The sequence below is a fragment of the Paramisgurnus dabryanus genome, chromosome 19 (assembly GCF_030506205.2).
Source record: "Paramisgurnus dabryanus chromosome 19, PD_genome_1.1, whole genome shotgun sequence".
NCBI lineage: Eukaryota > Metazoa > Chordata > Actinopteri > Cypriniformes > Cobitidae > Paramisgurnus > Paramisgurnus dabryanus.
In genome coordinates this window covers 16726375-16738996 of record NC_133355.1, presented here as the reverse complement: position 1 = coordinate 16738996, position 12622 = coordinate 16726375, and the positions used below count along the sequence as shown (strand labels likewise).

Here is a 12622-nt window from a genome sequence, read left to right as displayed (position 1 = left end):
TGTCTTTATGGAGAAAAGGGGCACGGTGACTCTGAAAAATATTTGGACACTATTCATATTACTCAACTCTTTTCCTGCCAGCGTTTTAAAAAAAAAGTTGCCAGTCAGCGCCAGCATTTTTTATGATTTTCACAAAAGTGTTATGCTTTTAGAAAATGTTATTCTTTAAATATATAAACATACAGTATATCAAATGAAAAAAACTTTTGCTTTCTTTTTATAAAAAAAACAAAAACAAATTATGAGAAAAAAGCTGATATAATTGCCTTTTTGTGAAGGACAATTGATATTGGCAGGGAAGAGTTTTCTCTTAATTGACGAGAGTTAATGGTGTAATTTGGATTTTTCGTAGCATCCAGCGGTGAGAGTGCGAATTGCAACCAACCTCAATTCGAAATGCAAAGAGAAGCTACGGTAGTTGCCACAGAACAAACATTTTGTTGTCTGAAACTCTTGCTTTGACGTCATTCAACCGGGAAGTAGAGGACTGTAGTCCGAACTGGCCATTCGCTGTAGGCTTTGAAAGGCGAATTCTGTTAAAGAAAATATATTGCCTGGCAGTGAAGTTTGAGCCTAATAATATTACAGGTATCATTTATGCTCTTACAGCAATATTACACACCAGCTAAAGTTTGAAAAACTGGATCAGGAAAAACAGGACCTTTACTCTGATGAAAGAGTCTGTGTTGCTTTTCTACATTTAAATAGTTCACAAAAAAAATCTAAATTTAGTTTCAAACTACTCAAGTTGTTCCAATGTTCCAACTGTTTCTTGAAACAAATTAAAACATAACCAAAATTGTCCACTTTTTCCATACACAATATCAAACTACATCCCAAAACTATTGTAAAAATATCCCAAATTTTGTTGAAACGCTAGAATGCAAGTGCTGGAGAAGCAATGATCTTTTTTTTCTATGGAACATGAAAAAAATTATGGGTTTAACACAACATGGGGGGGGGGGGGTCAGAAAAAAATAAAAAAATTTGGGTGAAAATTTTTCAAAAAATTTTTTTTGGAGTGAACTACATTATGTTCTTCTTTTATAATACATATAGTGTGTGCGTGCGTGTGTGAATAGCAGATTGAGGTAGAGAAAGATGAGACACAAATGAGCTTATAGCAGTATAGGTTTATGGACGGCCTCCTGCCAGGTGGATCATTTGATCTGAAGCGTAGACCTCCTGGAGAACAGCCCTTGAACCCAGGAAACCAGATACAAGACGCAGCCAAGCAGAACCAACTTGTCTGTGTATCTGCATATCTATTCACCTAAAATAATTTGGCAGATTCACAAGCAAGCAGGATAAATAAATGCTCTTTTCTTGTTTTTCTTCTAAAAAGATAGCACTTTATATATTTATAAAATTCCTGACTGAAATATTTTTTAATTTGTAAACCACGTTTTTGCAGTTTTTGATGAAAAATTTCTCATGCAAAAGTCATTGATGGAGACCTTGGTAAAGTGTTTTTAATGTATGAAAGCATGGTTGCTAGGGTGTTCAGGGTGGTTGCTAAGGCATTGATGGGTGGTTGCTAGGATGTTAGGTGTGTTTATTTTAAGGGGCTACCTTATGATCTCTCTGATAAAGCCAATATGGAAATGATTTAAACTGTAATTCATCGACTGCACGCTTGTGGCTAGCTCCAACAGCTGTCTTCCCATTGACCTCCATGTTAAAATGCCCAACTTTATAGTAGAAAATAATATGTTTACAGCCTGGTACAAAAAGTGTTTTTGGTCTGTATAGCTAAGTTTGTCCTTCATGACATTTTTTGTAACTTGTCCATTTAAATTATATTAAGCCTTAAAGTTCTACATAATTAAGAGCGTGGCCACTTGAGTGATGGTTGAACAGCCACTGCTGTCACTAGAATCGAGCTAGACGGCGTGGTTTCAACAACCAGTCACCTCAGCTTCACCCACGTCCCGCCTTTTACCCATTTTCGGTTATCCACGAGTGATGCGCGGTGACGCGTGGCCAGGATGGCAAAGGCAGGCGGCGCCTACTTTAACCTTCAAAAAGTATCAGTAATGGCATGATGAGGCTGTCTGTAGGACAATCAATGAGTTCTATAACAAATCTGAACAGTTAGCGGGTCAAGTTTCAAACTATAAGAGCAATTGCATGTTGTTGTCTCAAAATGTGAGAGTATGCTAAATTATATAAATGCATTTTATCAAAGTTCATGTTTCGATTATCTTAGCTGCGCTAGGTAATACGACACAAAAGTGAAATATGCTCTAGTGCCTGTTGGATAATATTTGGATACCGGAGACACAAAGACTGGACTAAACATTCCCCGGTCTATTAAAGACTGAATCTCCGGGCCAAATTGATTGTTCCAGTAAATGCAGAGTGGATGTTTATTCCCATGTGTCTGCTCAGACAGGAGAGTACGCCACGGATGAGGAAGAGGAGGCGGGACAGACGGCAACAGACCGAGACGTTGCCATTGAGGTTTTCGATTTACCAGAAAACGAGGACCTCATTTCACCATCTGAACTGGATGCCACCAAACTTTATCAGAAGTTCAGAGAGGTAAGACAATGCTGTCATGCCATCCTGAGGGAAATGTTAAATGAAGTGAATGTGGATTGAAGCATCTGATAAAAGAATAAATGTGATGTAACAGAATATAGATCACATTGATCCTTTTCAATTTGTTAAATTTGATTACCTGTCTCAAAACCCTGCTCTAAATGCTATACTGTATGCATGCACTGAACAAACAAGTTTGATCTTTGAATAAGCCAGTTTGGTTTTGGTTTGCACAAAGCACAATCTATTTCCAATTTTTTTTAATAAAGTGATGAAGATTATGTGTTTGGGAAAGAAATATTAAATTATTACATTTCAAAGCTCAGACTTTCTCCTGTATTTCTCTGGAATCTGGGTCTTTCTTCCCTCTATCTCATTCTGTCTCTCGAGTCTGGATTTATATTTATGCAGAGAGACAGTGAGTGAGAGAGAGAGGGATTGAGAGAGAGAGAGAGAGAGAGAGAGAGAGAGAGAGAGAGAGAGAGAGAGAGAATGTTGTCATGTCATGCTGGTCACTGCACTTAGAAAGGAAGCTTGTCCTTGATCATTCAGTCATATCTCTCTGTGTCTACAGCTGCAGATTAAACACACTGTCACTGAAGCTGAGATCCAGAAACTCAAAAACAAGGTAAGAGACCACATCTTAACCCTCTGTTCCCTCTGATGTTATTACATGAAAAAGCTTCATGTTTAGACAAAAATAAAACCCCTTCCTAAATTATTTTTTAGAGTTACTTGGTGGATTACTACTTTTGTCAGCAATGTTGGATTTATATTTACACATATAATAGCACTAAGCAGAAGTCATTTGAGGAATTATCTGTGGTGTGGTGCATTGGATGTAACATCGCACCCTTGAATGATTAAAAACACATCTGCAGTGGCCGCCATGCATCAGAGTAATAAGCTACAAACTTGTCAAGTGTTTCTTTTTTTAAAGATGCCTATAATATTGCACTGCAGTGTGCTTTGCTCTGCTGGGACTGAATAAGTAATACTGTACTATTGCATGTTTTCTCTCTCTGCCAGACTTTTTAATCTATTTTCATTAGTAAGACCATGTGAGCTGCATCTGCAGGGCTCACTGTGTTCCTCAGACTAATTTGCTTTTTGTTTTTCTTTCTTGTGTCGGAATAATAGTTATATTTCCCATTGTCATAAAGGCAAAAGTGCAGTACAGGTAGATTTTCTTCCTAAGGCCATATTTTGATTCACATGTAAAGCTGATGCACACAGCTTCTTATCTTATTGCTGAGAGATTTTATAGGATTATGGATTTACTGTATGGTGTCTTCATGTCATTGGCTCTGTTCATGATGTCTAGACTGATTTTGCTCTTCACAGTCAAGTTTGGACTCGCTAATGCACAATACGACCAGGGACATTTATGAGGAAAGTAAATAGGGTTATTTCAAACCATTATGATTTCATGTTGTCATTAGAGGGATAGTTCACCCAAAAATGAAAATAATGTAATTAATGACTCACCCCCATGTCGTTCCAAACTCGTAAGACTCCCGTTCATCTTCGGAACACAGTTTAAGATGTTTTATATTTAGTCTGAGAGCTTTCATTCTGACCCTTCATTGAAAATGTATGTCTAAAAAGGTAATAAAAACATCATCAAAGTAGTCCATGTGACATCAGTGGGTCAGTAAGAATGTGTTGAAGCACTGAAAATACATTTTGGTCTAAAAATAACAAAAATTACAACTTTTTTCAGCATTGTCTTCTCTTCCGGTCCTATTGGAAAATGCGTGCACGAGACTAAAGTCACGTGACTGCTGTGACGCGGATGACGTGTTATCCTCAGACATGTTTGTGAAGTTTTTTTTCAAACTTACAGCATGCGTCTTTCTCAGATTGTAAACGAAGCTCGAGCGCACAAAAAAACAGCTGGGGCGCACCAGATAACACGTCAGCCACGTCATACGTCATCCGCGTCACTGCACTCACGTGACTTTAGTCTCACGCATGTGCTTCACAAAAGAAGCGGAAGAGAAGACAATGCTAATAAGGTTGTAATTTTTTTATTTTTGGACCAAAATGTAATTTAAATGCTTCAACACATTCTAAATGACCCACTGATGTCACATGGACTATGGTGTATTTTATTATGGAGGGTCAGAAAGCTCTCGGACTAAATATAAAACATCTTAAACTGTGTTCCGAAGATGAACGGAGGTCTTACGAGTTTGGAACGACATGAGGGTGAGTCATTAATGACATTATTTTCATTTTTGGGTGAACTATCCCTTTATTAAAGAACATGAATGCAGAGACAGCTATATGAAAGCCATTAATAGGGTGATTATAGCAAAATAATGTAAACACTGTTGCTCTGTGGCGCTATCAAGCTTTTTATTGAGGATCCCAACCAGCCTGACACATCAGCTGGCACAGCAGGCTGGCACTTTGAGTTTGTCCAACTAATATCTGATGGTTGGGAGTCTGCGTGTTTGAGATTCTAGTTTAAAATCAGAATAAAAGCCACAACATAAGTAATTATACACTTCACCTTTCATAGTCTGTTATTCTGACATGTGATTTTAAGATCACTGTAACCTCCTTTAATTATTAAAGATCATCCTTTTATGATTTTAAGGGTTATTTTTCCATACTAATTTTTCCCCTGTGTTTTCACTTTTCATTTAGCTGGCAGCAGTGGAAAAAGAGAAGGCACGGTGGGAAAGAGAGAAGACACAGCTGAAGCAAAGCATCGAGGACAACAAGGAGAGGATGCTGAAACTTGAGAGCTACTGGATCGAGGCTCAGACGCTGTGCCATACGGTCAATGAGCATCTGAAGGAAGCGCAGAGTCAGTATCAGACCTTAGAGAAGAAATACAACAAGGCCAAAAAACTCATTAAGGACTTCCAGCAGAGGTACAGCACATGTTTACTGAGATCACTGAAAAATACAGTATCCTTAAAACATTAGTCCTAAAGCATAATAATTACATTTCAGATAATTACAATATCAGCCGAGCGCTAAATAGAGAAGATAAGTGTCTTGATTATATGCTTGCCGTTTTGCCTCGAAAGCCCACAAATGAATCAATTACCATAAATGTCAACAAAAGTGCTTGTGATATATCTAAAGGATCTGTGTTGCTGTATGGAGGACCAAAGAAATATATGTACCAGGATTTTTCGCATTTCTTTTAAAACAAAAGTTGAAATTAGGGATGCTTAACGATTAATCGTGATTAATCGTTAGCAGAATAAAAGTTTTTGTTTACATCATATATGTGTGTGAACTGTGTATAATAACTTTGTATAAATAAATGTACACACATGCATGTATATGTTTTAGAAATGTTTACAGGTGTATATACATTTGTATATTTATGTATAATTTATATTATATATAAATATAAATACTAAGTATATAAATGTTTTTTTCTTAAAATTATACATGAATGTGTTCATATTTATATATATACATATTTATTATACACAGTTTTCACACATATGTGATGTAAACAAAAACTTTTATTCTGCTAACGATTAATCGCGATTAATTGTTTAGCATCCCTAGTTGAAATAGAAAAGAGCTAATGATGCATTTTCTTAAGCATAAAAAACATAGAGTACTGCAAATCCGAGAGTTTTTGAAGTATTAAAATTCCTAAAAAGCCTTAAATATTCTAAATTTAGAACCGTTTTTTGTTCAATTTTTTTTATTAACAGTTCTATAAAATAAATTATGCAGGGAGAGTAATTGATTCATTTATGAAGAGAGTGTGCCTCAAAACATGTATATCCTGCTAACTGTCCCGCCAGCGGGACGCCTACGTTTACTTCAGTGTTTTGCAATTGAATTCTTATCCAATCATGACAAACTATATATTGTTTGATAGCTCTAAGAGTTTAGATTTAATTTATCATCACCATTTTGGTAAAGAAATGACTTAGTGTACGTTTACATGCACAGAATAAGCGGATAACTATCAAAAATCTGCTTATTACAGAAAACTGTTTTCATGCGTTTACATGCAAACCAATAAGCCAGCTATGCAGACAAATGCGTTTACATGGGACTTGAAGAATTATTAGTTTTCTCGCAGGCAGTGATGTCACCACCTATAGTACACAATAGTCGTTCAAAAAGTCAACGACATATCTGTCTTAAGCTTTACTGTTGTATCTCTTCTTGTGTGTGCAGAACCTGTAAATGTAACATGAGCTTCTATTTTAACAGTTTCTCTGCCAACTGCTTTTGTCGAGCGGAGACTTTTATGCGTTACTTTGTGCTTACTTCCGCGTGTGACGTTTATCTTTCATACTCGGAGACATGCGCACATGGACAAAACCGTGAGAAAGCCGGTTAAGGTGTTTACATGCTACGCTAAATCGGCATAATGAGCAAAAAACTACCTGTGCCGATCGGTTTTTGCTTACGCCGTTTATGAGCTTTCCCCGATTAAAGAAAACAGTTAAATGCGTTTACATGACCCCACGTGTTATCAGTTTATTAAGCATAATCGGCGTAAGACTGTGCATGTAAACGCACTCATAGTGAGAGCCATTTTCTAAAATGCCACAGGTCCACAGATAGGCCCACTTTGTTGTTATATATTTGTAACACTAATACCAGATCCTAAACCTAAAAATCTGGACAAACTATATAACATTGAAAACTTTTAAAAGTGTAGTTTCCATATTGCATCACCATTTTGGGAACATTATGACATAGCGAGAGTCAGTTTCTAAAATGTCACACGGCCACAGGTGTGCCCAATTTGTTTTTACATATTTATAACACCTAAACCCTACTGTAAACTTAAAAAAATCATGACAAACTATACATCATGTAGTTTACATATTTTCAAACCTATTTGCATTAATAATAATGCAGTGACAGTAATTTATTAATTTGTGACAGGAGTATGCAGCAAATCGTTGACACCTAGTGGTCGCTGTTGGTAAAACCACCAAATCTGTGACACAAGCCACATTTTGTTATGTTATTGAAATATTTTTATCTCTTAAAAAAATTTAAACTGCTATAACATTTTTTTTGTTTAAGACGCCTCCAGACACTTGTGCGGAAAACCCTGAAGTGTCGTCTTTAAAACAAGACCAAGATTAGGCTTCTAGACCAAAAAATGTCAGAGTTAAGGTGTACATCACATTTTCACCTATTATTTGCACTACATAAGGGGTTAAAGTAGTTAAAGATAATAATCATTTTGGCAAAGTATATAGACTCTAAGCATAAAAATTGCAGGGGTTAGGGCATGAACTGCCATCTCCAAGGTTTTGTCCAATAAAAAGTGCTTACATTTTTAATAAAGTCGTAGCTGATTAAAATTCGATCCAATCACAGCAGAAACTTGTTTAAGAGAACACCAAATTCTGTACCTGTGAAGACCTGAAGACAGGGAAACATCCTAAAGTCAAGGTTGGTGGCCTTCATACTTTCTGTGGGGCAAAACACAATCACCTCAGTTTTATCTTCATTTAAAGACAGAAAGTTTTGGGCTAGCCAAGCTTTAACTTAATCTTAATACAATAAAAGAGATATAATGGATGAGGGGTAATTTTTCTTTAAAGGTAATTTGAGTTCATGCGCATAGAAGTGAAACGACGCCCCATATTTCATCAGAATGGAGCATATAAAGAGAAAACAGGGTCCAATAAAACAGTTAAGGTCCAATAACAGGTAACAACTATAAAATATTAATATTATTAAAAATGCGTTTAATGTAAGTGTGCTATTAGATTTGAAATATTTACTTAAGATCTAATAATTAAGTTCAAGGAGGTTTGTCTGACAAAAAAGTTAAAAAATACTTGGATTGTATTTTATAGATTATAAATTAGATCGCAAATTACTGTAAAACAAAATCCTCTTAATATGTCTTGTGATTAATTCCCACGATGCACTGGGAACTTCACCTGACATGTCTGTGTGGCTAAAGGCTGTACTGAGCAGCCGAGTGTGTGATAATCTTTGCAGTCGTATCCGTCTCAACTGCTCTCCTCCTCTGGAGTCTGACTTCGTTTAATTGCCTTTACCCTTCAGGCATTGATGCCATAGTTAAATGTAGAGACCCAACGCATGTCCAGGCAGACAGGCCTTAAGTCAGAGGACGGTATTGAACTGGACAATTTTTCGATAGTGGTTTGATGGATTCATTTTTGGTGTTTGCATGATAAAGATACTCTTTGCTCTCGAGAACATTCAAAAAAAGCGAATAGGCCAATGGACGCCTCGCACGCACACACATGTTCAAATTTTTCTCCAAATCATTTGCATTTACTTTCTTGCTATCTGTTAGAGAGCTGGAGTTCACCCAGCGAGAGGTTGCAGAGAAGAAGAAGCTGGAGGAGGTGGAGAAGAATCATTTGGCTGAAATTCAAAGCCTTCAGTTAAGGGTAATTAACCACACACACATCAGATACTTTCCAGTGCATTTCTTAGCAACTGTGAAATCATTCGAGGTCGATCACTAGTTAGCACTTATGGAAATGTTACAATTGAACAAGATTGTTACTGTTTGTGTTCTAGCTGACATGAGGTAGGAATCATCTGATAATCGATGGCTGTTACATCAGTTTTGTTGTGATTTTGTGTAGATTGCTTCTCTGGAGTCAGAACTGATGCAGCTGATGAAACAAAATGGCATCCAGATAAACAATAACAACAACAGCGCGGAGAGCCGAGCACAGTTGACCGAGAGATTAATAGCTTTACAGTGTCCGAGGAGAAACTTGCCTGATAGGGGTGAGCTCCAAACGCATACAGTACAAACTCCAAAACACTTTGCACAACAGTTCAATCATTACCCAAATTCGTATTGTTCTTTCATTTGACAAGAGTGCTCAAGCCAGCATCTCTCACTCATACACATGATCACATACATGCCAAGAGACACTTTATCTAGAGCAGTAAGTGTTTTCTTTGTACCAGAACTATTAATAGTGATAGAGGTGAAGCACCATACACGTACCAGATGGGCATCATTATATTGTGACATGAAACAATTAATACACATAATAGGTGGACAGATTCCTATTTTGGTCTCTGCCTTATTTAATTTTAGAAGCCCGTTTCACTCGGATATATATCACCCAGGCCCGGTTTAACACAGTGTAGTGTCCCAGGTAACCACATTTGAAGTGCCCCCCCCCCAATTTTTTTTTTCAAACTCTAGTCATTTAGGGCACCAGACTAACTTTTTGTTATTAGGAGCACTGTAGCCCCTGACAAAAATTTTTAGGAGCGCCAGCAGAAAATTTAGGGCACCTTAAATCAGCCTGCAATTCAATAGCTTATATTTTCCCAAAATAACTGCATTACTAAAAAATTACTAAATTATTACTATTATTACTACATAGACTTAACTTTGTGCAGTTGCTGCACATGGCATTGTGCACAATTGATGAAACTTTCAGAATAAGAAGTTATGAAACAAAGAAGCATAATCCCCTTAACTAATTCTAGGCATAAGATACATACATATACAAAAGGTTATTTCCAGATAGCATATTGTAATGAGATGAGTGGCATGGCAATATACATCCTATATATTCACATGTATCCTTTACACGTTTTTTGTCTTCTATCCAATTTTCCTTAACTGGTCACTGATATAGACCTTTATTCTCATCTATAATGTTTTTGGTGTTAATGTAGGCTAAAAGTTCTCAAACCACCTTTATCTCTCATTTCTGCAATGTCTTATTTTAAACCCGCGCAGGCGTGTCTTCTGATTGAGATGTGACCCATTGGTAGATTCAACTGAGCGCACGCTTACATTAAACAATGCGTCATGCAAATGAGCGGTAAAAACCCGATATTGCATTCCGTATTTTTGTCACGGCTTCCCGCACATGCACGAGTACTTATAAAAAACATTTTGGTCACAGTCTGGAGCCATTGGAGCCCCCCAATTGCCTGGTGTCCCTGGGCACTCGCCCAATCCCGTCTATGGATAATCCGGCTCTGACGCCTCCACGTGGAAAATAGGGCTACTTTCATTTCATGGCGACTTTAACGGAAGAATGGGGAAAATGAAAATATATTTAGATACTCGGGAGAGGAAATATTGCACATATATCAAACCCACCCATTGGCCTTGTTTCCATAGATTCAAGCTAAAGTCACAGTGGCAAATCAAGATATAATAAACATTTGTTTTTGTTTTTACATATACATATATACATACATACATGATACATATCAATTACAAAATTGTATACAAAATATTTTAAATATAATAATGCATGTTATATCATTATATCACCTGGTAGGGTGCACTAGCATTGCAAAAGTTCATGGGTTCGATCACAGGGCACATCAATGTATAGCTTGAAGTCACTTTGGATAAAATTTTTATTTTCATTAGGGGAAAAGGATGAGTTTTCTTAATCAGATTGTACATCCTCATTTGTGTAAAAAATTCTTACTCCATTTGTCACTTTTTGCCCGCTTAGCTCATACACAACCTGTTATTCATGTTATGTTACAGTATCTCTGTAAATGATTTAACCTTGCGGTTGCACACAAAAAACCCCTGATAATGAAATTAAACCAGTACTGGTCACCTCAGATACTCTGCGCTTCACACTCCACACACTCAGGGTGTCTAATGGGTGCGCTGGCCCCTTAAATCTGCCTATTCTAAATCTGCTATGATAAGAGAGGACAGCATAAGAAAGCTGATTGGATGCATTGTGACTGAATGAGGCAGATTATAAAGAGGTCCTGCTGTTGAAACGGCCTCAGTTCACTGAAACGCTGTTTAGCGGGGATACTCTCAACCCTGTTTCAACAAGAGCCCATTTATACAAATATCTGTGAAGAGCATGTGGCAGTACAGGACATGTAAACAAATAAACGCTGCCTGTTGAAGGATTATCTTTTCATAAAATGCTAAATATTTGAAATTGGCTTTTCCCTAAAAGCTGTGTGTAATTTGATCAATGTTAAAATACTCTTAACTACAAAAGTATTAGAGAGACTTTGGTCTTTTTTATAATAATGCAGCAACTATATTTTCAAAGAGGCAAGGATCCAAGTTTAAAGTTTTTTGTTATTACAGTATTTTAGGGTGCATGCATTACATTTTGCCAATTTAATATCTCTGTACTGTATATATTGGACTATGTTATATAATCATAGAGCTCTGTTTTGTGTGCTAGAACTGTGTGAGATGACGGGAGTCACTGGAGCACAGAGAACTGAGAGCCGTTCTGCCGAGAAACAGAGCCTGGAAGGAAGGGTAAAACTCTCACACACACACATACATCTCACAGAGGACATTTAGACAAAGAGCATGATAACACTTGGTCAATCGTAATCTATTCAATATCAAGTCAATTGTAATCTCATACTTCATAGGGTTGCACAATATTCGATTAACATTGAATGTGTTTCTGCTGTATGGCCAGAGCTGTATCTTATTAAGTGAAATTGTGTTTTTATTTAGGTCTATTTTATGATCAATATTCAATTTTAGGTTTGGCAGTGATATCAATTTCCAAACAGACGGTTATTAAAAAGCTGTTTGTGTCTGAACACAAACATTACATCTGTTGAACTTAATTTAAGGGGGTTCATTCATTTATGTTAAATGTTCATTTTGATATCAGGTTATCGGGTATTTAAGGTTACTACATTACTTCTACTTATGCTCTGCGGTATAATACATTTTTTTTGCAGAATTGGGCATGCCTGAATTTAAAGGAGTCATCTTATTTGGAGTAAATTGATAAAAATTGCGTTATTTTACAGACAACTTTGTGCTCCACAACTTTTATCTAGGGGTGCACCGGTATATCGGCCGATAATGCTTGCTATGCTTCTCAATGAATTACGGTAAAATGCAGCTACATCCAATAGCCAGAGGGCGCTCTCGTGCAGAAATTCAATATACGCTGCAGATGAAGAACCATACACACGCAGCTCCAGCAAATGGCTTAAGGATATATTTATATTGCTGTTCTTCAAACCTTTTCAGGTTTTGCATGATAATAACGAATATTTATAATGATTATGTATGACGAGTGTTGCTTTTTCAAATGCATGTTATAAACGACTCAAACTAACAGTGATTTCAGATCGATAA

General features: G+C 36.7%; 1 protein-coding gene across 3 annotated transcripts in view; it reads left to right on the top strand.

Annotated features, from left to right (window-relative positions):
- Positions 1 to 12622, top strand: part of ppp1r9a (protein phosphatase 1, regulatory subunit 9A) — a 51011-nt gene that overhangs the window by 27658 nt on the left and 10731 nt on the right. For all 3 annotated transcript variants that reach the window (XM_065291812.2, XM_065291820.1, XM_065291804.1), the window contains exons 7-12: positions 2392 to 2544; positions 3119 to 3172; positions 5200 to 5429; positions 8831 to 8927; positions 9129 to 9276; positions 11697 to 11776. In XM_065291812.2, the coding sequence (XP_065147884.1) occupies positions 2392 to 2544; positions 3119 to 3172; positions 5200 to 5429; positions 8831 to 8927; positions 9129 to 9276; positions 11697 to 11776 (762 nt within the window). The remainder of the gene's footprint in view (positions 1 to 2391; positions 2545 to 3118; positions 3173 to 5199; positions 5430 to 8830; positions 8928 to 9128; positions 9277 to 11696; positions 11777 to 12622) is intronic.